Here is a 25,991-nt window from a genome sequence, read left to right on the forward strand (position 1 = left end):
TATAGATCCTGCACTCTGGTCTTTGTTAGAATGTGCATACAGTCTAATGTCTCATGGTGGCCAGACACACCACGGTTAATTAACTAGACAGTCTACAAGTACGTGCTAGGTTTGCATGAAGAAATTGCTTTGCTAATCGTCAGATAATGCCTCAGATGATCTGCGCATGCGCGATAGTGACGTCATGCCAGCTCATTGGCAGATCAGCTGGAGTGACATCACTACTGCGCATGCACAGATAGTCGGAGGCATTATCCGACGATCTCCAGTAATCGACAGAACACCCCCCCCCCTAAAAAAAAAAAAAATGTTTAGCATTAGCTGCCACTGATAAAATGACTTCAAGGTAAACAATAAAACATTATGTTCTCATGAAATTGGCAATGCAATGCGTAATTTTAATTATACGGAGATACGTATTGGTTTTACACTTTATTTACGTTGTTCTTTGTTTTCTCCTTAGGTTGTGGTGTCGAAAGCTGAACATTCATGGCATGCACCCAAAACTACACTGCTCCGTATGAGAGCACCCTCTTCCCCATCATCTATGGAATAGTCTTTGTCTTTGGATTGCTTGGTAACTTGGCAGCAACAGGCGTGATATACCAACATGTGAAGCGAAAAAATGTGCTGGGGGTGTATCTGGCCAATCTCTGCGCCTCGGATCTGGTGTACATCTGCACCCTGCCGGTTTGGATTGCCTACACCGCTAAAGAAGACTGGCTCTTTGGGGCTGTCAGCTGTAAGATTGTTGGCTTTTTCTTTAATGCTAATCTCTACACCACCATAGCTTTCCTCAGCTGCATCGCCGCTGACCGCTTTGTAGCAACCGTCTTTCCATTCAGGGCCAAAGCCTTGCGGACTATGAGGGGTGCCTTAATAGTCTGCGTGGTGATTTGGCTGATCATCTTAGGAACCCATTCGGTTTTCCTTGGTAAAAATGAACTCTTCAATTCCAGTCACAATATCAAGCTTTGCTATGAGAAATATCCGCTGGACATGTGGATGGTTCGCGTCAACTATTTTCGCATCTTCGTTGTTTTCCTGATCCCTTTAGTGATCCTTGTGGTCTCCTACTGCTCTGTAGTCCGAGTGGTCCATCGAAGTCAGGGCTTAGAGAAAGATCAGAAGCGTAAGATCATCGGACTCCTTCTAACCATGACCGGCATATTTGTCATCTGCTACCTCCCGTATCACATCGTGCTTTTCTTCCGCTCGTATGTCAGTGAGCGATATCCCAATCCCTGTGCTATGGAGGATAGATTACGTCCATCTTATCGGATCACGTTCACCTTCACCAGCCTTAGCAGTGCTCTGGACCCTTTCGTCAATATATTTGTCAGTGAAAGTATCAAGCAAGACTTGTTGAAGGAGGTCCGAGCTATATGGACTGGATTCCGATCCATACGCCATCCGCGGTCCTCTCTGAGGGAGTCTTCGAGGGCTGTTGGTTATAATACAGTGGTCAATCATGTAGAGAACGACCATCTCCTGGTAGAAAGAAAGGAAGACACGGCAGTTTGATCGTTCTAGAGACTAACCAGACTGATCGTACAAGAAACTTAAAGTCGAAGGGCCTATTTAAAGCTGAAGTTTATTCTGTTAATATTTTGCCTTGCCTGGTTAATCCTTTTTCCCTTTTTATTAACCTGCTAATTATTTTTTATATATAAAAGTTTTTCTATTTACTGTATGCCTTATTTTAGGCCCAGTGATATCATAACAGGGTCTCCGGCTTCCTCTATGCCAAGGGTTCTCTCACCTTCCAAAACAAAGGGCCGGTTACTGTCCTTCAGACTTTATGGGGGCTGGACTGTGGTCATTGGGAGTAGACAATGTCTCATCATCAGTGGGAGTAAACAATACCGGATAGGAATTGTGCCCCATTGTTGGTGTCATTGGGTGGGAAGAATCATGCCCCATTATTGGTGTCACTGGGAGGAACTGTTCCCCTTCATTGTTGGGGGGAATTATGCCCCATTGTTGTCAGAGGATGAAATATTGCTCCAAGGGCTGGATAAAAGCAAGCAAAGGGCCACGTCCAGCCATATTTTAGAGACCACAGAGCAGCCTTTAGATGGGTGAATGTCTGGTCACCTATTCTGAGTGTTTCTAGAGACATGAGGAAAAAAGTGTAGTCGATACCTCAAAATAAATCACCAAAACTATTCTACGTTGGATGAAGGACGGTGGGGTGGACTTGGATTAGCCTGTGTGTAAATGTGCAAATCCACTTGTTTGGAATCACCGCTCTTCAGGGAAACCTTCCCCAAGAAGACGCAGCGGTTGCCATTTCTGACTTCTCATTCTGTAAATGCTAGTTACCTGGCTGTCATGCTGATCCTGTGGAATCAATAAGTAAATAAGACTTCCGACTTTGCTTTTCCTCATCTGCATACTTGTTGCAGGTCAAGTACTCGCATATCACTGAAGCCAGAGGGTGAGCATAACAGTCCTGATATTTCTCTCACTAGACAACGGCACTTTTAAAGGGTTCTTTTCCAAAAACTGCCTATGCAGGTAAAGGGTGTCTGTAGAAAAAACAAACTGTGCAGCTCTCATTAAAGCTGGATTATGCCCTTGCTATAGGTGTAGGCCAAGGGTTTTCAAACTTTCTAAGCAAAGGGCCGGTCTGTGGTCAGCGGGAGTAGAAAATGCCCCAGCATCAGTGCCCCATCATTGGTTTTAATAAGAGGAATAGTGCCCCATTATTTATATCACTGAGCAGAATAGTACCCGATTGATTGTGTCAGTAGGGGGAATGGTGCTTTATCATTGGTGTTAGTTGGTGGAATAGTGCCCCAAGGGCCAGATAAAGGCAAGTAAAGGGCCACATCTGGCCCCCAGGCCGCAGTTTAGAGACCACTGGTATAGGCCATTTATGTACCTCCTGAAGCCTGGCCTCCCAGAAATGGCATCCCCCTGTCCTTCCAAGTTGCTAAGACACTCCAAAGCCGTTACTGCTCACCCCCTACCATCACAGGAGTGAGCTCATTCACAGATTCAAGATTGCATGTGCTCTTGCTCGCCTGTTGCAAAAGCTGTAGGCTCTGCGATGGTGAACTGCACACGTGTGGGGTTTTGAGAGCTCGTTTTTGTAATGGTGGGGTGAACCGGAACGGTTGGGAATTTCCTAGCAATAAGGGCAGGACCAGGAAAATTTTCAGCCAGGCTTTGGGAAGTACATAGATGACCTACATCTATAGCAAGGGCATTATCCAAATGTAGTCAAAGCTGCACAGTGTGTTTTCATTTACAGGAACCCAATACCTGCATGGGCAGTTTTTTGTGAACTAACCCTTTAAGACCGCACTCACATTGTTGTACCAATTAGAGGAATGTCGTCCTGTGCGTTGCAATGGGTGCTATCCATTTCCTATGGCATTCCAGTACACACACAGTGTGCCAGAATAACAGATGAAGACATTGGTGTGGAAAGTTCACGTACAAGCATTGAAACCTGTGCTCCAAATAACCAAAATAATATTCATAAGCAGAATTTTGTCGTCTTACACATCAGAATGCTGAGCTACTTTTGTATTTCAGTTTTCCTTTATACACTATATTACCAAAAGTATTGTGACACCTGCCTTTACACGCACATGAACATTAAAGGGGTTGTAAAGGTAAGATTTTTTTTTTTTTAAAAATAACAAACATGTTATACTTACCTTCACTGTGCAGCTCGCTCTGCACAGAGTGGCCCCGAACCTGGTCTTCTGGGGTCCCTCCCCGCAAGCATTAACCACCTTAATGCGAGCTCCCTCGCATGGTGGTGAGTGCTTGCGGGCGCGCTCCCGTGATACAGCCGGCGGCTATAGCCGCTCGCTGTATCACTCGGCCCCGCCCCCCGGCGCGCCGCGTCATCGGATGTGATTGACAGCAGCGCGAGCCAATGGCTGCGCTGCTTTCAATCCATCCACTGCAGCCAATCAGCGACCAGGCTGAGCTGCAATGAAGATGACGAGAACGAGCAGCGAAGATTCGAGGCGTCAGGTAAGTAAAACGGGGGGGCTGGGGGCGGCGGTATTGTCAAAAGTTTTTTCACCTTAATGCATAGAATGCTTTAAGGTGAAAAAATTTTTACCTTTACAACCCCTTTAATGACATCTTAGTCCGTAAGGTTCAATATTGAGTTGGCCCACCCTTTGCAGCTATAACAGCTTCAACTCTTCTGGGAAGGCTGTCCACAAGGTTTAGGAATGTGTCTATGGGAATGTTTGACCGTTCTTCCAGAAATGCATTTGTGAGGTCAGGCACTGATATTGGACGAGAAGGCCTGGCTCGTAGTGTCCGTTTTAATTAATCCCAAAGGTGTTCTATTGGGTTGAGGTCAGAACTCTGTGCAGGCCAGTCAAGTTCCTCCACCCCAAACTTGCTCATCCATGTCTTTATGGACCTTGCTTTGTGCAGTCATGTTGAAAAAGGAAGGGACCATCTCCAAACTGTTCCCACAAAGTTGGGAGCATGAAATTGTCCAAAACGTCTTGGTATGCTGACGCTTTAAGAGTTCCCTTCACTGGAACTAAAGGGCCAAGCCCAACCCCTGAAAATCAAGCCCACACCATAATCCCCCCTCCACCAAAGGATTTGGACCAGTGCACAAAGCAAGGTCCATAAAGACATGGATGAGCGAGTTTGGGGTGAAGGAACTTGACTGGCCTGCAGAGAGTCCTGACCTCAACCCGATAGAACACCTTTGGGATGATTTGAAGGGGAGACTGTGAGCCAGGTCTTCTTGTCCAACGTCAGTGCCTGACCTCACAAATGCGCTCCTAGAAGAATGGTCAAACACTCCCATAGACACACTCCTAAACCTTGTGGGCAGCCTTCCCAGAAGAGTTGAAGCTGTTCTAGCTGCAAAGGGTGGGCCAACTCAATATTGAACCATACAGACTAAGACTGAGGTGCCATTAAAATTCATGTGCGTGTAAAGGCAGGCGTCACAATACTTTTGGTAATATAATGTACATACATTTAACAGGTCATATGACATGGTTGTTGGTCAGGTTAGCAGCACCGAAGGCAGCCCATATCAGCATTTTCTCCAGAAAAGGTATTGCTTCCCTTTTTATCATTGGGTTTTCTTGTTCCAGCAGGATTGTTAGGCCTTATTCACACAGCATTTTATGTGCCAGTTGTGACAAGAATCCAGCAGCTGGATTCAAAGAGCTGCAGGTACAAAGCAATTGAGACTGGCAGCCGCTGTAGCTATCCACAGGTGTTCACACATAATCTGAAGCAATTCCCCGCAGCCAGGAACAGATTATCTCCCTTGGGTGCACATCCATCTGTGAATCCAGCCGCAGGAACGTGTCCGATTCTTGCTGCAGCTGGCACATAAATAAGGCTTTAGGCTGGGTTCACCCCCTTTGCTTTTTCCCCTGGTATGGTTTCCAGTAAAATCAATGGCGGCATGTCAATGCACAGCGAGCCATCATGATGCATATCAACACGTGTGGACATGCGTTATGACGCATGTTCTTGGGCAGTGCTGTGCACACATACGTTCTATTGCCTTTCCATTGATTACAATAGGGAATGCATCAGGCACCAGCCGACCAACTCCAGATCAGGGCTCTCAGCCAATGAACCTTGATCAGAAGGGTTGTGGCGGGGGAGTCAGAACACAACAGCTCAGCGGTGGGGAGATCGCTGGACTAAACAAATCGTTTTGTTGAGTGTGTAGTATAAGCATACTGTGACTGAGCCACCTACAAAGGTTAGGAAATGAGACCTCTAAATAACCAACCAGTCTCCCACACAAAAAAAAAGACACTCCTGATAAAACTCTGGAAACTGAATTTTATTGGACCTGTTGCCCTGAGCCCATTGGGAAAATACATGTTCATGTCTTTTTTTATTTTTATTTTTTGTAATAGTTGAATATTCTTTACAATAAAATTTCATTTTGCTCTTTTTTTTTTTTAAACCCATTCTAGAAAACCCTTTTACAGCAGCAGGAACAGAATCCAGTTGGAGAGGACATAACCAGCTCATGCATTAGAGTTCCCTTATGTAAACCTATGGCATGCAGTCACTGATTCTCCATGGTCCTAGTGGCTGAGACACGTACGTGGCAACGCTGCAACCTCACCAACCTGGTGGTCTTTGGTGCTGTACATCCTCCAGTAGCCAACGGAAAGCTAATAAAGCACTTTACTGTGTAGCACTGGAATCGGACAACAACAAAGACCAGCATGCTTTGCTCCAGGGCCAATATGGCCACCGTTAACAGCCTGTAATTACAGTCGTTCTGGTTGCAGGAATTATCACAGTAGAAGTAAAGCCACTTTTCTAAAAGTGGGCCGGCCTGTGTGAACTGCAGCGGGCCCAGGTAATACATGTACTCTCTGATGGTATTTAAATAAAAGTTAAAAAAAAATCTGAAGAAAATAAGAAAAAAGAGGTTTTGTGTTTTACTTGCAGCAGTCACTGAGGCATGCATGCACTGTGCTATGTGGCTATGGAAGTGGGCACATGCAGTGGTGCGTATGAAACATACGTGGATTTTTTTTTTTAGACGTGGCTAATGGTTACACAGAAGCAGCCATTTTGTGTACTAGATCAAAATGTTACATTTAACCTGCTTATATTTTACCTTCCCTGGTTTCTACACTTGTTTGTTTTTTTTTTTTTATTGAAACCTTTCCATTTTTAATTATATGTCACATTTCAGACTCAGTGATGACAGCAAGGCTAAGGAAAAACGAGCTAGACAACATTTTAGATGATGCCGGACATCCTCCAGCCAGGAAATGAGGTGCTCTCTGACTTCCTGTAGCTTCTAATGCACACTCTAGGAAGGTCACAGTGTGCAGTGATATCAATGTAAACGGTTTCAGTACAGGTGAGGAGCCTGGAGGACTGTGCAAGACTGATGGTATAGCTGGAGTTCAGCTTAAAGGCAAAATTCATTTTCTCAATCTGTTACACCCATATTTAGGCTATGTTTCCACTAGTGCGTCCCCAAAGTCGCGCGATTTTGCCGCGATTTTTTACCGCGATTTTACCGCGATTTTAAGCAATGCCTGTATCTATGGACCTCAAGTCGCATCAAAGTGGGACCAAAGTAGTGCAGGGACTACTTTGAAGTCGCACAGATATGAACGGTACTCATTGGAAATCATGGGAAACAATTTGTCATGCGACTTTTCAGTCCCAAGTCGCATGAAAAGTCGCACTAGTGGAAACAGAGCCTTAGGGTGTAACAGGTTCAGCATGCACACCCTCCCATCCCATCCTTGTGACAGCAGGTGGGGGATCCTCTCCCTGCACCTGCAGTCACAATTTGAAAACCGCTCCACCCACACAACAGTGTCATTCATTCACAGTTTCCTGTGAATGAATAGACTACAAGTACCGTCAGCCATTGCAGCGGACTGCTTGTAGTGCCCAATGAGCTGTGAGGATGCTGGTGAGCGCTCTCGTTGTCCATTGATCTTCCTGTTCTCAAGTAACTCCCTTACTGTATCGGAGGTATAGGCAGACAGTTATACTGTGAGTCTGCAGAAGCCTGGCATTGCACCCCTGATCTGCTGATCGCGGGTGAAATGCTCTGTAGGCTCCTTAAAAAGAAAATAATAATTGTACCTTTTTTTACCTGCAGAAAGATGTACATTTATTACAGGCATACCCCACTTTTAAGTACACAATGGGACCAGAGCATGTATGTAAAATGAAAATGTACTTAAAGTGAAGCAATACCTTTTTTCACTTCTAGGGTGTAGTGGGGGGTCATGGGCTGTAGCAGGGTTGTAAGGGGCACACTGGAACAGGGCGGGCTACGCTCTCGGAGCTTCAGCTTCTTCTACTGTGGCTGCAAAATGGCTGTACAGTACTTGCGAGGCATTTTACATACACTCGCAGGTATGCCCGTACTCGCGAGTGTACTTAAAGCAGGGTATGCCTGTATTATTTTTTTTTTACAAAAGGTAAACTAATCCTTTAGGCTGCATTCACACCTGGGCATTTTGAATCGCCGCAATTTGAAAACTCTCTGGTAAAACGACAAATTGCAGAATGCGCATTTTAGATGGCATTTTAGCACCTAAAAACGCAGCGCGGTTCTGCAGCGATTGTCACACTGCAAACCACACTGCATGAAGCTTGTCGCTCAATAGAAGCTCCTGAACTTTTTTTTGCAAGCTTCATGCAATGCGGTTTGCTGAGATTGCAGCGCAATTTATCACGCGACAATCGCTGCACAACCGCACCGCATTTTCAGGTACCATTAATTGGCATCTGAAATGTGTGTTGTGTCATTTTACCACATCGTTTTGAAATTCAAAGCGTTCAGGTGTGAATATAGCCTTCAACAACTGTTACCATCTGCCAGGATCCATTGGCCTATTTACTGACATCTTATGCTTCACAGCAATGTCTGTACTTCATTGTGAATTAACAAGCCTAATATGAAAAAACGTTTTAGTTCACGAAATAGCTGCTGTTCTCTATGTAGCCAACCAGACTGACTGGTGTTGAGAAAAAGAAATTGGCCTTGGCCCATGGCTGGATAAAAAGATATTGCCCAAAGCTGTTCAATATTTTGCATAGAACGTCATGAAGTGAGGACCTGTCCTTCTACAGCTGGACTATCGCAGTCCATTTGTAATAAATGGCTGTAGTATGATTTTTGTTGTTTTTAAACCTCTGATGTCTAAAGGTCAGACTTATTGTGGAGTCTTGTAAATCTCAATATGACCACCTGTCTATGACAGGTACAGGACTCGGGGGCAGACACCAACTGTTTCTAAAGGATGTCTATGACCCCCTTTAGGAAACCCCTCCAATAAATGTTTTGTGCGTTCCAATTCCAGTTGTACCATTTTTTCCCCCCACTGTTTTCAATGGAAAATGCATGTAAATGGTTTGCTAATGCCAGAGACAACACCCAGTCAGAAATCTGCCAAGCAGAACATCCCACCCAAGGCTTTTGTAATTCCATTCAGCCAGTCTTGTGATTCACACACATGTGGCACCATGCATGGCCAGGTAGGGGACACTCCATTTCCTATTTAGGCTTTCCCGCTGTACAGTTTATCGCTATCTTCACACTGATAGAATTCACTGTCTGATAACCGAAAAATGGCAAAACTGAACCTGGACATAGGTTCCCCCCTCCCGTGCAGTATGGCAGAAATCTATAAAATAGCCAGACTGGCTGAACAGAATCACAATGTAAGGTAGGCAATATAGATCAACTGTGTTTTAATTGGTTTGCCTGGAGTTTCTCTTGCAGCCCTCATGGACAGATATACATGCAAATCCAGCACTCCGCAGAACTGAGCGGGTTCACTTGCATTTAAACACAGACAATTTAAAAGATAATGGAAAAAAAAACAAAAAAAACACCCTTCTCTTACATTCATAAGCCCCTGGCTCCTTTTTCATTTTGAAATATTCTCCACTTTCTGAATGGCTTCCAGTCCATGTGGTGCACTCAGCACCAAGTGAGAGAACTTAGTGGTGCCAGGTAAGCCTGTAAATGAATACTGCCACGTTTTGTAAAATATGCTGACGATTAAAAATCACCCGTGCAAAGAAAAGAGCAACTCTCCCCAAAAAGTAGATTTCTCTATTATGGGTAATGCAGAAAGGGCTGTAGAGTATATGCAACTTAAAACATACACAGGAAGGCAACTGCAACCAGAAAAGCCAATATGTAACAGACAGCAGATGTTTCTGTCACCTCTCCAGTGTGGGTGGAGGACTTGGGCAACGCTTTCATTTCTGTTTAATAAAGGAAAGCATTGACAAAGTCCTCCACCTACAATGGAGAGGTCTTTCTTTCTTTTTTTTTTTTTTTTTTTAGGCTGACTTGTTTTTTTAAACATTTTGCAGCTACAATTTTTACACTGCCCTGCTTTTTGAACTTTAAAGTTTTATTTGAATACAACTTTTCCTATCCTGTCTACAAAGGATTCTAAAGAGCCTTGTGTTGAAGGTCCAGATCACTGAAAGCCAACAATTCCTGGTGTATCTTTTCGTGGCCAAAAGGTTTACCTAGAAAGGGCATCAACACTGTAATACACCCTACGCAAACCAGTAAAATCAAATTCTCATAATAAACACCCCCTTTCACTATCTATGCTGGTATCCCCATAAACCAACCAGCCAATACAATGGTGGAGACTTTGTAATTACCTACATGGTGGTGAGAAGACATCCACCTACTGTGTATTGTCCAGAAAGGTTTGCAAAATCACCCAGCACTCCCCATACAGATTTGCTGTGTCTTCTTTCTATTCCTACACCAGTCTGAACTTAGAACATTGAAGTTGTCCAAACACAAGAACAATATTTTGTGATGCGGTCTTCCCTTTTTTTTTTTTTTTTTTTTTTTTTTTTTTTTTTTAAGAGCTGCATAAAAAATGGTTGCTTTTCATAATAGCCATTTTCAATTTCTCTAAAAGCGCTAAGCTGCCAAAAGTAATATCTGGTTCCTCCAAGTTGTGGCTTTTACAACATTGTGTTTGCTTTTTACACTATCCCAATAAATAAAGCCACATGCCATTCTTGTGTTATGTCATTCTCTCTGTCTAATTAGATTCTCAGACTTACTTAACAAACAGCCCAAGGAGCAAAGAAAAAGCAGCAGTACTCACAAGGAGCCAAGAAAAAGCAGCAGTACCCAATCAGAATCTCTCTACTGCTTAGATGTGAATTCTGATTGGCTGATATGAATTACTGCCCAGGACACTCTTCTGCTTGTGCTGTTCACTGGAGGTCAGTAAATAAAATGTTCATGCACTGACATTGTAGTAGGCTTTGGGCTACAACTTAGCTGTCCAATGCTGTAGAGCCAACATTGTGATATTCCTGATAGCAGGAATAAACCTTTATGTGTATAAACAAAGTAAAACCGCATGGAAGGAGCAAAAAAAAAAAAAAAAAAATTAGCACAAGTTTCAGAGCTTGTACAGGGCTGTGAACATGGAGAGTCCCCTTTAATGAGAATTTCATCTCCATATTCTACAGTTACCCGTCACTGAAAACTAGAAAGTTCTCCAGCATGGCATGGACAAGCTGCAGTGCTACTAACGTGATGAAAGATGTAGCTGTTAATGAATTTTCTGAAATGTAATCATTATAATTCAAGTCAAATACTGCATGGAGAGAAGATGAAGATTAGTCAATGTCCTGGATATAGGGATTCTGTTTATGGCACAGAGCCGGAATCTTGTAGCAGCTACACGAATATTGCACTGAGAAAAGTATTCTGAAGATATCTTTTGCAAACTGTCAAAATAAATACAAAACTAGACATCTGGTCCTCTGCTATCTCCTATCACCTGTGCTCTCATATGATCCTGATCTAAGTGTATAAAGGAACTCAGACTTGTCACCAAAGGTTTGAGGTTCTGCCCCTGAACTAGCGAGTGTTCCTGAACCCTCACCTATCCCAGCCCGTATTCCCATCAACTATATTTTACTACAGACATAGGCTACAGTTTTACACTGTTTGTGCCCTCTATATGCGTGTGCACCAATCTCTAAAAGAGCTAGATAAATTACAACCCACCAGGCCCTTGAAGAACCGAGAGGGAATGTTTGTAGGATGGAAGTTTCAGGATAAAATTTCTTTTTTTTAACACTCAGGAGTTTCTCAGGGTAGGAAAACTACTTTCAGATAATGCATAGACATCAAGATTCAGTTCCGAAACATGTCAGAAGGCTCCTCGGACCACATGTAAGAAGATCATCTGGAAGGGCTTGCTCTTCAGGTGTTTGACCAACACCTGGCTCCGCCTAGGGGCGGAAGAAGTACAGAAGGAGGGCATCGTACGAAGCTCCATGCTCCTCCTTGTGGTTCACTTCTTACGGCCCCCGGCGCTGGATCTGCGATCGGACTCTCGTTTGATATTTCCTTCATCGGTGGAGGAGGTAGTAAGAAGGGTCTGGCTCCATTTAGCTATCTCAGCATGTTCAGAAACACAAGTGGTTATAGCTGTAATCCAGTTTTTCATTTCCTCCTATTTAAAAAAAGAAAAAAAAAAGAAAAAAAAAAAACGGAGCACATTAAAGCAGTAGTAAACTGCATTTTAATTTTTACCTACAAGTATGTTGATTAGGGTTGTCCCAATACCACTTTTTTAAGACCGAGAACAAGTACCAATACTTTTTTTCAAGTACTCGCCGATACCGATTACCGATACTTTTTTTTAATGTCATTTGACAGTTTGACTGATGGGCACTGAATGCTAGCACTGACTGATGGGGACTGATAGGTGGCACTGATAGACAGCACTTATGGGCACTGATAGATGGCACCGACAAGTGGCTGGCACTGAAATGCAGTAATAAATGATACGTGGAAAGGATTTATTTTTGAAATGCTGTGCTGTGAAGCCCATCTTGGTACACCCTGCTGCAGTAAGCAGCAGCAGACATCTTGTTACACCCAGCTCGAACTATGTGGGCTGGGTGTAACAAGATGTCCGCTGCTGGCTTACTACAGCCGAGTGCAGGGTGTACCAAGATGGGCGTCGGGATGTTCAGCCGCAGACGGCTCTCTCTGTTATGTCTCTCTCTGATGTCTCTCTTTCTCTCTGATTTCTCTCTCTCTCTCTGATCTCTCTCTGTAGTTTTGTACCTGGATCTCCTGAGGAGATAGGAAAGTGAAAGTAAACTCAGCTTCAATCTCTGTCACAGCGAGGTACAGGGCAGCAGAAGACACGCCCCCTTCACACACGCCCCCTTGTAATGTGTATCATTACACAGGCTAACTTCGCCCGCCCTCTCAGTCCACACGCTGACTCTGCCCGCACGCTGACTCCGCCCACCCTCTCCGTCCACACACTGACTCTGCCCGCACGCTGACTCCACCCACCCTCTCCGTCCACACGATGACTCCGCCTGCATGCTGACTCCACCCACCCTCCCCGTTCATGAGATGACTCCGCCCACATGCTGGGGGCAACACAGTGGTGTAGTGGTTAGCACTCTCGCCTCGCAGCAATAGGGTCGCTGGTTCAAATCCCAACCACGACACTACCTGCCTGGAGTTTGCATGTTCTCCCTGTGCCTGCGTGGGTTTCCTCCGGGTACTCTGGTTTCCTCCCACACTCCAAAGACATGCTGGTAGGTTTATTGGCTTCTGTCCAAAAATTGGCCCTGGTGTATGGGTGTTAGTTGGGGACGTTGGATTGCAGACCCCTTGGGGGTGGGAACCAGTGTGGGTGTGGTGGAGCGCTGTGTAGATTGATGCCGCTACATGGGTACCTTAAATATATTAAAAAAAAATAATAGTATAGTGGATGGGGACAATTGTGGGTGCTCACTCAGGCTGAACTGGATGGACTGGTGTCTTTATTCAACCTTACTATGTAACTATATGCTGACTCCGCCCGCCCTCTCCGTCCACGCGCTGCCTCCGCCCGCCGACCAGGTATCAGATAGGGCATCGGGAGCATTTGTGCGAGTACAAGTACAAATGCTCAGTATCAGTAAAATGAACGGTGCACATTTAGGAGATATTTCTAGTGATATCACCGGTGCATGCGCTCTGAAGGAACGGCATACCCGTGCTGTTCCTTCAGAGCTGTGTGCCGTGCAGATTTCCATAGGAGTGATTGTGTCTCAGCCCACGGACCCACGGACCCAGTATAAAGATGGAAGCCTCTGCAGCTGTGACAGCGCGCTGCTGGAGGGCTTTGTTTCAAGGTAAGTCTTTCATAATGTGCTAGAATGCGATGCATACTAGCACATTATGATATTGCCTTGCAGGAGGAAACTTTAAAAAAAAAAAAGTTTACTACTGCTTTAAATGGAAATAGATTTTCTGCATCTTGCTTCTACAAGTTTATTCAACCAAAGGTATCTTCTTGACTGCTAGGCATCTATATGGCTTGTCTAGTGTCTTCTAATGTAATTTCTTCTCATGTTCACAACTAGAAGATATTTTGTCAAGTAAATATGGAATACTGGACCATGATTTACCTTCAGTATTAGGCAGCCCATACATGAATGAATTATTTATTTTTTTCAATTCAATCAGCAGGTATTTATCCAAAAAGAATCCACTACTTAAAGCGAAGTTACACCCAAAAATGGAACCTCAACTTTAAGTACTGGTAACCCCCTCACATGCCACATTTGGAATGCCATTTTATTTGGGGGGTGGGAGCGGGTACCCAGTTTTGACAGGCACCCAGTTCCCACTCCCCCCGGGCATGCGCAGCCGGGCACCCACAGTTACAATGTCGGCACAATGGAGAGAAGGGACCCCCCCCATGCATTGCTGGACCGAGGGACAGGTGAGTGCCTGTTTATTAAAAGTCAACAGCTACACTTTTTGTAGCTGCTGACTTTTAAATGGATGGAACACCGCTTTAATGGCCTTTTTTTTCATGAAATAGTTTTTTTACTGTGTTTTTCTGCCTCCTTGTAATGTCATCCCAAACTGTGTGCATTCAGCCACAATCAACACAGGTAATCGCTGGCTGTGTAAACAGTAGTAAATAGTTGCGGCCGTAACTATTAGATTCTTGCTGCTGTGATTTGCATCATGGCTAAATGCCCTTGTGAATGCAGCCTAACAGGAAGTGGGATCACAGCAGAAAAAAAGGAATTTGAAGCCTGGAGGAGGCCCAAGAGCAATAGAAGATACGTTTTTAAGGTAAAGCATAACTCCATTTTTTGTTGAGAAAACAAAACAAAACAGTCCCCTCGGGGTTATCTATGTACATTGCAAAGATTTTGACTAACTTTGTTTCAGATTCTTACCCGTTTTTGCTGCGCATAAGTAGCTGTTGTGTGCAAAGTGAATCTGAATGGGAGTGACTTTTTAATTATTAATCAGATGATGCACTTACAGTGTTCTAATGGTGAAATTGGCAAGGTTTGCATCCCTTTAGAAGTAATTAACCCTTTGGGAGTATCTCACCAAAAATTCAATTTTTGGTTGCAGAGGATACCTAAACTCTGACTTGTATCACAATGCAGACTTCTGGGAGAGTCAGTGAGCCAATCACACAAGCAGAAAATGACATTTCTGGGGAAGTTCTGTAAAGCATATGTGTCCAGAAGGCCTCCAGGTAGCCATATTGAATTTTACAGAAAATTACAATGCTGCAGATTGAAAGGGAAAGGTAATTTTTAATCAAATTAAATTACATTATGTCTTGTGTAACAATTGTATATGCTATACTTTTTTAATTTGCTATATTATTTTCCCACAAAAGTGGAGTTACCCTTTAAGAGTACATACTTGAATGGAAGTTTGGTAAACTAGAATTTAGTGCCGCTGTACGAATAATTAAATGCACATATTCGCCAGCACACCTCAGATCGTCAATTACGTTCAAATCTTTTTTGAATAATGATCACATTACAGAAGACATGGTGTAACGTTTCGGAGCAGCGCAGGACCCCTTCATCGTCACATGCCTGGCGAAGGGGTCCTGCGCAGCTCCGAAACATTGCAAATTGTCTTCCGTTTTGTGATCATCCTTCAAAAAAGATGTGGACGGAATTGATGATCCGAGGTGTGCTGGTGAATATATGCATTTGATCTGTGATGTTTTTAGTTCCAGCTGGTTCTTGCTGCAGCACCGTAACTCCTAAAGCCGTATCCAGGAAAGCGTGCTATGGGAATATCGATACTGCTGTACGAATAATGGCACCCACAGACATTAGGCAACAGCTGATTTCATTCTGTCCAGTATATTATTGTCTGCCCCTGATAAGCTGGCACCAGAAAGTGTCTTCTATTCCCTGTGCCTAGGCTACTCAAAATGGTGTATCGCTACCTCTATGTCACTTAATGCTTCTAGGGATTTACCTCATCTTTAGCTTGAAAGAGGAACTCTCTTCCATCTGTCGACCTATAAATAGAAAAAAATACATATTTTTTCCATTTTTATTTGGCTATGGCTGTAGGAGCGAACCATGGAACAGCATTTTTTTTAGGCAGATTACCTGAGTTTGAAGACAAACTTCTTTTTCTTATATTCATTGGCTATTTCACAGGAAGCTCCATGTAGATTCATTAGGGGTTCCCCTCCGTGTGTTGCTCCAGAACTTTGACTTTTTGCATCCTTGTAGCCCCCCAAGTCCCCTTTGTTCAGCACACAGTACAAGTTTACCCAGGACCTGCAGAGAAAAGGGAAAAAACATCTAAAGCCAATCTTCCAGTAACCAAAAAGTACTTCAGCCATTTTTGCAGCATGGCCGGGGCTTTTATTTGGGAAAAGGAGACCAAGTCCACTTTAGAAGGTATATCATTGATGTCCATTTGAAAACACTGGAGCAGATGAAAGTACTGGCACTGGTGTTTCCCGCAACTGCCAATCAGAATTATATGGTTACCTGTCCCTTAGCACAGTGGTTCTCAACCATTCTCGTGCCGTGACCCCTTGATAAAATTTCCCAAGTTGTGGGGACCCCTAACAGTAAAATTATTTTAGTAGCGTGGGTTGTCAGCACCCAAGGCAAGACAAGTAACTCGTGCCCCTAACCCACGGACATTTAGCGCTCCCTGAGTCCCTTCCACTCCTACAGTATTAAAACCCCTTATGGTACATTTTAGGATGTACCACTCTTTCTCTTTGTTCTCCTCCCTTTCCCTTTTATCTCTCTCTGTCTGAATTTCTTGTTTTTTTCCCATCCCTCTCTCTAGCCATCTTTCTTGTTCTTTCTCATATTCTTTCTCTCCCTTTTTCTTTGTTCCTCCCCCTCTTTTCCTCTCCCTTCCATGTATTCTTAATTTTTATTCCTTCTCTTACTTCTTGGTGGGGGGTGGGGGGAATGGGATGAGTGGCAGTGCTGGTGTGGAGTTGGGTTGAGTGGCAGTGCTGGAGCGGATGGGATCAGTGGCAGAGCTGGGAGGAGTTCTGATCAGCCAACTAAGGTGTTCTTGATCAAGGTCATCTGCTGATCTGAGAACTGTAGTGGGGACTTTTAATGGCAACTATAATCACAGGTAGTGTTACTCAGACTTTGTGGTGTCTCATAGCAGTGACATCTATGCTGAAATCAGGAGATAGGGTCTCCTCCAGCCCCACCCACTTCACATTCCTCACCAGTCATCTGACCTCTAGTATCTGCCCCCCAGCTATGCTGTGAACTGAATGGGTGGCTGTGAAGAAGCTGAGTGGGCGGCAGCAGGCTCCAGGAACAGCCCAGCTGCGTGGCTGCAAAAAGGCTAGGAGAGTGATGCGGGCTTCAGGAACAGCCCAGGATTTGGTGACCCCTGGCAAATCATCATTTGACCCCCGAGGGGGTCCCAACCCCCAGGTTGAGAACCACTGCCTTAGCAGATAGCAAGCAATACAATGATTTAGTCATTAGAACCGTGGTGGCATTCGGGGTCCTAAAAGGAACATTACATGGTGGAGATTGTTTGTCCTCGAGTGGACCAAGTGGCTTTTGACCAAATTGGCCTTTGTGTGCTCATAAGGCACTCTATTGAACATGTTTAAATCTGAAAAATACTCAGTTTGGACTTGGCCTAGTGGTTAGCACTCTTGCTATGTAAAAGGATAAGTTCACTTTTTTGAAATAATATATGCACACTTTTTTTCCCAGGTAAAAAAATATGCATTTATTTTTATATCTACTGAACACTGGTGCCATGCGGGTCTCCAGCAGATCTGCCAGTGTATCCATGTACCCATACATCCTGTAGAGGCAAGCAGATACAATCTGACAGGAAGAAAGAATGAACTACCATGGGGCTCCACAGTACCGTGGCAGTTTATTAAAAATTGCAAACAGACAGCCACAAAGGCTGTCGCATTTTGTAGTTTTTCCATTCACAAAACACTGTGAATGGATGACAGAGCCAGGCGGAGTATTTGTTGCAGAGTGTGACACTAACCGGGGGGGGGGGGGGGGTTAGAGATCCCTGCTAGCTTTCAGAACGGGTCATCGGGGGGCGGTGCATCTGTAACATGTTATACTCTGTGAACTTATCCTTTTAAATCTTACCAAAAATATTATCTGCATTTTCTTCTCCAGGATACGTGAGTGGCCTCCAGTTTCCTCCCACAATCCAAAAACATACTTGTAAGTTAATTGCCTTTCAACCATTTGAATACAGAATATACTGAATAACTACAGTAGGAACTTTAGACTGCAAACACCCTTGGAGGCAAGGCTTCATGTGAATACACTCAAAATTTTTGAGCCTATATAAAGTAATAAAAACAAAATAAGTAAAATCAGGCCCGTGCTTCCTGCCTGCACCTGTTTGAGGCTTTTTTGCTTGGTCCATCCAGCTCATGTTTTCTGAAGAGGTATCCTTCCTGTTGTACGGTGTGGGTTGGAGGAGGTGGAGGAGGGGCATTGTTCTGTGCTGGAGCTGAGCGAGATCTCCGGGCCTCCCCTGGTGCTTGGTTTGGGTCCTTAGGACGAGGTCTTCTTCGGGGTTTGGGTCGATCTCTTGCTCTTGGTCGATCGGGCCTGGGCGCCCTTTCTGGAAGCTTTTCCACGCCATTAGGTAAGCGGGCTGGAGAATCCCGATTCTAAAGAATAAGGGAACCTTAGCAGTAAACTGCAGAATAACACACAGCACAACTTTCTCTCTCCATAAGTCCACATAATATGCATCACAATAATAATCAGGAATTCCAGTTCAAGCAAAATGTTTTAAAATTAAGAGTTTTTCTCTAGTTATAATATTCTAAGAATTAAGAAAGATTTGCACTAGTTCTACAACATTTAAAAATAAAAAGTGTAAGGCATCACTGAATGTTGGGGGCATGAAAATATATTGTCTTCTATACAACAAAACAGAAAGTAGTTGACTATGGTTATTATTAGCAGGTTACCTAAATGTCTCTTCTCTGTTTAAGAAGAAAGATGATCCTTTTTTTTTTTTTGTTTACAGCAGGGCTCCCCAGGCCGTGGACCAGTGCTGGTCTGCGCCCTGTTTGAGGCCGGGCCGCACTGAAGGAGCTGAGCGGCAGGCCAGCAGAGACCAGGCTTGTTGACATCATTGCCCACTTCACTGCTGATAGGTCCGCCTCCATGGGATTCTTAATCTCATAGGTGCGGAACTCAGTGTAATCAACTGTGCATGTGACAGTTTTCCACTGGCGCCTGACTTGTAATGCTGGATTCCTGCTGAGGCCGTAGCGCTCTGGAGAGGCTGCAAGAGGCTTTACTTGTAGTAAGTTCTTTCACTGCACAAGAAGAACCCATACAAATTGGCCTTACAAAGTGACACGCTGCATCTGGTTGCTGTGGTGGAAGGCTACAGTGGCGAGTGACACTGATTCGGCATTATAGTGAGTTGAAGTATTCCATTATATATTAAAATGAAATAATGCCTTTCAATCATCCTGACACCAGATCAACTCCAGACCCTGGAAAAATATTCTTCCACCAGTGGTCCCTGGTGCCAAAAAGATTGGGGAACGCTGGTTTACAGTACAGGGCAAACTGCACAGATATAGGAGAAGCCAATCCCCGGCAGTAAGAAGCTCTTTCTAGGGCATGTTGGCCAGCTCACCTTCGGCTTTATAATTGTTTAGTACTGATTACATATACCTCGGTCAGTATGTGTCATGCTTCATACACAGGGAATACTTACTGCAGGGTCTTTCTGTGATGCTTCTTTTTCCTGTAGCTGTTCTACAATGTCAGCAAGTGTCGCCTTTCTACATAGGGATAAAGATCACACTGTTAGTTGTTTGCAGGTCACTGACAAATGACAATGATCATTTCCTAACCACTCAGCTTGTCTCCTCATCACAGATCAGCAACTGAAAGACAAATCTCCACTCTCCAAATGTTCCAACACCAGGAAACAGTCCTACAAATAAAAGGGGGTCTATACTCTATACACCCCCCAATGTTTATATCACTCTCAGTATGCCTAAAAAGAACAAAAATGTAAACATGTAAAGCACCACACCTAAGCCCCCTTTCACATGGACGGACCGTCTATCCGTTTTTCTTCCATCCGTCGACGGACGACAATGCATTCCTATGGGCAAACGGATGACCATCCATTACCATCAGTTAACCTCCGTTTCCGTTTTTATCCTTTTTTTTTAACGTACAAAGCTATATCCAGTTCCGTCAAAACGGATATTAACTGACAATGTCCATCAATTAAGATCAGTTAAGATCCTTTTTGAAGAAATAATTCAAAGTTCATACTTTGACAAATAAAAAAACAAAGTGAAAAAACCTTTATTTTAAAAGGGTTATGCAGAATTTGAACATATCATGTGCTTTTGTGTCTTTTTATGCTATCAAAACACAATGAAATACCCAAATTAATGAATGAATAAATTTAAATTTGCGCTGCATTATATATATATATATATATATATATATATATATATATATATAGGTAGCCATGAAACTTCTCCTGATGGAGGTAGAAAGTAGTCGGCAAATTGTTCATGCATGGCAATGTAGGATGGGTGGAGCAATGCTTTCTAGGTAATTTCCTTAAATGCAAAGAAACTGCTGTAAATGGATGAAAACGGATACAAAAACGGATATAAATGTGTACATTAATGGATGAAAACGGATATTAACGGAACGGAAGACGGATGAAAACTGAGATTAACGGGACGGATGAAGATGGATGAAGCAACGGATAAGAACTGGTACGTTTTTAACGTGGCTAAACTGACGGTGCCCGTGTGAAAGGGGTCTAACACCTTACCAGCTTTCTGCCCTCTAGCTGCTGGTCATGGGACATAGAGCTCCTCACTAGTTCTGTGGCACATGACCATCCCCAAAGTGTGGCACAATGCCAAGGATTCATGAAAAATCAGATGTCTGTGTATCATTTTTAATAATCACTGCAGGAAGTATTATGAATAATATATTATGTGGCCAATAAAAGATCCACTTCAAGGTACCATAGATATTAGTTTCCACTTGTCCAGTACCTATCAGTTCAAAAGGTCCTGGAAGTAACCCGATAATGCTCCGTACACACGATCCAAAAATCAGACGACAGATTGTCCGTTTTTTTTTTTTTTTTTTTTGCATGCTAGTTGCATATCAAAAATGGAGAGGTTACTAAGTTATGAAAATTCTCGTACAACAGAATAAAAAAAAAAATAAAAAATCGGAAGTGATGTCACGTGTTGTAGTGTATTTTCAGACGACATCTGTACTGAACAAATGACAATCGTACAATCTGGTATCATACAAGAAAAATTTTTGTGCTTGTCCAATCATATAAAAATTGGATGAACTGCCGTGATTGGCTCTTGAAAGCTCTGTACGATAATCGGGTCATTAGTACAAATCACTTTGTAAGCAGTATTTTTCGCCCACTTCGGATCATGTGTAAGACTACCATCAACTACCACCTCAGGACACCACAGGTAATGTGAACCTGTGGCCAAAAAAGCAAAGTATTCTTAACGAGCATTAAATGGGCTTTAAAACAAGCTCTCACTCACCTATGTAGCTGCAGGCATTGCAAAGTACTTTATCCTCATATCACAACATAAACTCTGCACACTGCCCTATAAATCATGCGTCACGAAGGCAAGTAAAGGCTTATGGTGTGCACATTAAAACATTTTTTTATTGAGGCTCCTCATTAAGTCAGTAATCTGCATACAGTTCTTCACTCAGCATCTCCTTGTAGTTGACAACCGTCCCATCAACCTATGCTTCTTTGCAATATTAACAAGATGAACAATGAGCATGTTATGAAAAAGTGGTATTGGTAATGTGCAGGGCTTTTTTCCAGTGGGAACGTGGGGGGAATGCAGTTCCGGCACCTCCAGGACCAAATGTATGTAATAGCAAGGGTTGTGCTGGAGGGTCTATTGATGCTGTCTGCTGGGGGATTTATGGTCACTGGTGGGGATCTAAATTTGAGTGAGGTTCTATTATTGCTTGTGGGGGATCTGTTGTTGCTAGGGAGGGGGGGGGGGGGTGCCTTAGGCCCCTTTCACACTGAAGCGATGCGCTGGCTGGAGAGAAAAAAAACTCCTGCAAACAGCATCTTTGGAGCGGTGTATTCACCGCTCCTAAACCGCTCCTGCCCATTGAAATCAATGGGGCAGCGTGGCTATACCGCGGCTATATCGCCACTGTAGCGGCGCTATGCGAGCCGTTTCAACCCTTTTTCGGCCGCCAGCGGGGGTTAAAACCACACCGCTAGCGGCCAAATACCGCCGCAAAAGTGACGCTAAAAATAGCACCGTTTTACCGCCGACGCCCCCAAGCCCCAGTGTGAAAGGGGCCTTATGGTTCTTGTAGGGACCTACTGTTGAGGGAGAGGTCTATTGTTGCTGGCTGCTGGAGGGTCTATTAATGCTGACCGCTGGGAGATCTGTTTATGCTGCGGGGGGGGGGGGGGGTCTAATGTTGCTGGGGTGGATCTTTTGTTGCGGAGGGTGGTAATGAATTGTGGATGGTCCATTGTTTCTGTGTGAGTGGTCTATTGTTGTGTGGAGAACGATTGTTGCTGGGGGGAATTATATGGGGTGGGGACCATTGTTGCTGGGGGAGTCTATTATTGTGTGAGGGATCTATTGTTGCTGGGAGGGGAACCTATTGTTGTTGGGGTGGGGTCCATTGTTGCTGGGGGAGTCTACTGTTGTGTGAGGGATCTATTGTTGCTGGGGTGGGGTCTATTATTGCCAGGAGGGGAATTTTTGTTGCTTGGGAGGACCTATTGTTGTTGGGGTGGGGTCTGTTATTGGTGGGAGGGGAATCTATTGTTGCTTGGGAGGATCTATTATTACAGGGGTGGGGTCTATTGTTGCTGGCTCCAGTGCATCTATTTTTACTGCTTTTCTTGTTATTAAACAAATTCCATACAAATTATTTAGCAAATGATACTTGGGGCAGTACTGGGAGGTGGGTAGGGGGTGGAATCAAGGGACGGTGCTTGGAGGTGGGTAGGGGGCGGAGACAAGGGGGGGGACTCAGAAGGGGGCAGTTCCTGCACCTATTCTTTGAGAAAAAAAGCCCTGGTAACGTGTAATAAAGACACTCAGGAAAAACAAACAACTACACAATACAAATGAGGAAATCTGTGTGATAGTCTGAAAGGACTGGAAGTAAAAAAAAAGGAGCTTCTAAGTGTTAAAATTTTAATTGAGTGGGATGGAAAGAATATGGCCAATTCTTCAATGTTTGAATATAATGGAGAAAAAAACCCACTATCGCTCATCCCACCAAGCAAAGCATCCCAATAATCAACAACTGTCCTCGTGTATTCCTTGCTCTACACACAGCCAACTGTTATGTCATTTCAGGCAAAGAACGGAATCTCCTTACCCTCCTGATTTGTCAGGCTCGTTCTTTGGCGTCTCCTGCTCACTGGACTCTTGTTTCTCTGCCTTCCTCTCATGCCGATCTCTCCTCCTTTCTGTCTGCTCCGGTTTTGGCGTTTCTTGTTCACTGGACCCCTGTCTCTCCAGCCTTTTGTCATGTCTGTCTCGTCTCCTCCTTTCCTCCTGATGCTCTGGTTTGGGAACCTCCTGCTCACTGGACTCCTGGCGTTCCAGTTTACGATCATGCCTGTCTCTCCTCCGCTCGTTATGACGATTCGACTTGCTCTCTGCTTTCTCCACAGTCAAAGTGGCCATACCTTGAGCAAATCTGATCTCTGCTCTTTGCCCACGGGTTCCTTCCTGAGCAGGCTGAATCTTCTCGGTTATCTTGGCCTCCACATGATCTATCTTTGGCTGAAGTCTCTCCGGCTTCATCTCTTGACGCACATACCCTACCCTTGATTCTCCCCTCTCTGTCCGGGTTCTGTGACTCTCCAGAGGGATCCCATTAGGAACAGCTAGAGTGTCCTTCTGCTCCAGCTTAGTCTCAGACTTTTCATGGAATGGCTGTTGGACAAGAGGTGATGGTCGAGATGAAAAGTCTGTGGTATCTGGGAAAACTTTTCGGCCAAGGAGCGGAGTTGCGGGTTGTTTGCTTTGCTCAGCTTTCATCTTTTCCAGCTACAAAAGGGAGAATGCAGAAGAGGTTATAATGCCACAATGTAGTACTGAGAATTTTGGCTAAATTTTAAAGCTAAACTCCATGTAGACATAAAAAAACAATTAAACTATTCAATAGAAAAATCCCTTTATTTTTGCACAAAATTAGCAAAGATTACTAATTCTGTAACCCTCTACACAGCAGGGACAACACTCAGGGTTCTATTGTTTTGCAAGTGATGGGTGTGAAAATGCATGCAGGAGGGATGCGCTAATCAGCGTGCTACTGCTCCTTCATTGTCCAATCACAGGGTAGGGTGGGTCCTGGACTAAACTGTGTTGCTTAAAGGAATGCTGTACTGACAAAGCTGTGGTAAACAACACTCACTGACCATTTTATTAGGTACACCTTGCTAGTACCGGGTTGGACCCCCTTTAGCTTTCACAACTGCCTTCATTCTTTTTTATTTTGGTCCATATTGACATGGTAGCATCACGAGTTGCTGCAGATTTGTCGGCTGCACATCCATGATGCGAATCTCCCGTTTCACCACATTCCAAAGGTGCTCTATTGGATTGAGATCTGATGACTGTGGAGGCCATTGGAGTACAGAGACCTCATTGTCATGTTCTAGAAATCAGTGGTGAGATGATCTGAGCTTTGTGACATGGTACATTATCCTGCTGGAAGGAGCCATCAGAAGATGGGTACACTGTAGTCATAAAGGGATGGACATGGTCAGCAACAATACTCAGGTAGGCACTGGATATTTTCTCTTTTTCGTACCATTCTCTGTAAACCCGAGAGATGATTGTGCGTGAAAATCAGAGTAGTTCAGAAGTTTTTGAAATACTCAGACCAGCCTGTCTGGCACCAACAACCATGCCACGTTCAAAGTCACTTAAATCCCCTTTCTTCCCCATTCTGATGCTCAGTTTGAGCTTCAGGAAGTCATCTTCACCATGTCTAGATGCCTAAATGCATTGAGTTGCTGCCATGTGATTGGCTGATTAGCAATTTGAGTTACCAAGCAATTGAACAGGTGTACCTAATAAAGTAGCCGTTGGGTGCATGTTAAAGCTAGGTTCACTTAAAAAATAAATAAATGCACATATTTTTACAGGGAAAAAAAATTGCATTTTTTTTACACAGCAGCTTGCAAAGCATTGTCAGGCTCCCGTAGACTCTTCCTCCGGCTCCCTACCTGTACAGAGAAGCTTGGAGAGCTGAATTAGGGGTCAATGGACTACAAATGCAGCGAGTACCGCGCTTCTATTCTATTGAGAACTACAAGTCCATCTGTCATGATGGCAGACAAAACTTTTAGCCTAATAATTCACAAAACTATGTTAATGCAGTTATAACATGTAACATGTTGAAAAGGCAGAATTACCCTTAAATTTGAATACATATTCTCGTTTAGGTGTTCTTCAGATTTGCCTATCCTAAGGTTTAAAGATATTTATAAGTTTGTTACAAAAAAGACAAATATCAGCCCTCGTCAGATTAAGAATTAAGATCAAGAATGCAGCAGTTTTTCAGTCTCTGGCAACCTTGATTTGGTAACAAATGCCAAGCAGTGTTCATAAGCTGAAACCAGGTAGGAAGACTCAGCCTCGTGCTCTCCATCATTCCTCAAGGGTCAGCCTGAGGCAGATTCTGCCCACACAGTTTCAGCTTATCTGACACCAGTAACAATCAGCAGTGCCGGAGGCTACAAGACATGAGCATGTAAAGGCTGGGCAGTTCAAGGTGGGAATTGCTGGGTTCACAAAATATTTATTTTGTGCAGAAGCCCATAAACTGGCTGATGCAAACTCACTTTGGTCTCCAGACATCTATATGTGCACCTTTTAAAGAGGTACAAAAATATGAGCGATGGCACTGCCAACTTTTGCTTTAATCACTTGAACTCTGAAGGTTTTACCCTCTTCATGACCAGGCCATTTTTTGCTTTTTAGCACTGCGCTATTTTAACTCGAAACTGCGTGGTCATGCCATGATGTACCCAAAAATGACATTTATATCATTTTTTTCACAAAAATAGAGCTTTCTTTTGGTGGTATTTGATCACCACTGAGTTTATTTTTTATTACATAAATGAAAGAAAAAAAATCTCG

At 43.8% G+C, this 25,991-nt stretch overlaps 2 protein-coding genes across 4 annotated transcripts in view; one reads left to right on the plus strand and one right to left on the minus strand.

Annotated features, from left to right (window-relative positions):
• Positions 1–1,693, plus strand: part of LOC141107639 (G-protein coupled receptor 4-like) — a 120,470-nt gene extending 118,777 nt beyond the window's left edge. Inside the window, exon 2 of the mRNA XM_073598513.1 lies at positions 464–1,693. Coding sequence (XP_073454614.1) covers positions 490–1,524 — 1,035 coding nt within the window. The 5' untranslated portion in view covers positions 464–489 and the 3' untranslated portion in view covers positions 1,525–1,693. The remainder of the gene's footprint in view (positions 1–463) is intronic.
• A 4,933-nt stretch (positions 1,694–6,626) lies between these two features.
• The window catches only part of SPTBN4 (spectrin beta, non-erythrocytic 4), a 285,984-nt gene continuing 266,619 nt past the window's right edge, over positions 6,627–25,991 (minus strand). For all 3 annotated transcript variants that reach the window (XM_073598514.1, XM_073598515.1, XM_073598516.1), the window contains 6 exons: positions 23,215–23,891; positions 19,538–19,604; positions 18,190–18,467; positions 15,922–16,095; positions 15,785–15,827; positions 6,627–11,975 (listed from right to left, as the gene is read on the minus strand). In XM_073598514.1, coding sequence (XP_073454615.1) covers positions 11,814–11,975; positions 15,785–15,827; positions 15,922–16,095; positions 18,190–18,467; positions 19,538–19,604; positions 23,215–23,891 — 1,401 coding nt within the window. In that variant the 3' untranslated portion in view covers positions 6,627–11,813. The remainder of the gene's footprint in view (positions 11,976–15,784; positions 15,828–15,921; positions 16,096–18,189; positions 18,468–19,537; positions 19,605–23,214; positions 23,892–25,991) is intronic.

The sequence above is a fragment of the Aquarana catesbeiana genome, linkage group LG09 (genome assembly GCF_042186555.1).
Source record: "Aquarana catesbeiana isolate 2022-GZ linkage group LG09, ASM4218655v1, whole genome shotgun sequence".
Lineage (NCBI taxonomy): Eukaryota > Metazoa > Chordata > Amphibia > Anura > Ranidae > Aquarana > Aquarana catesbeiana.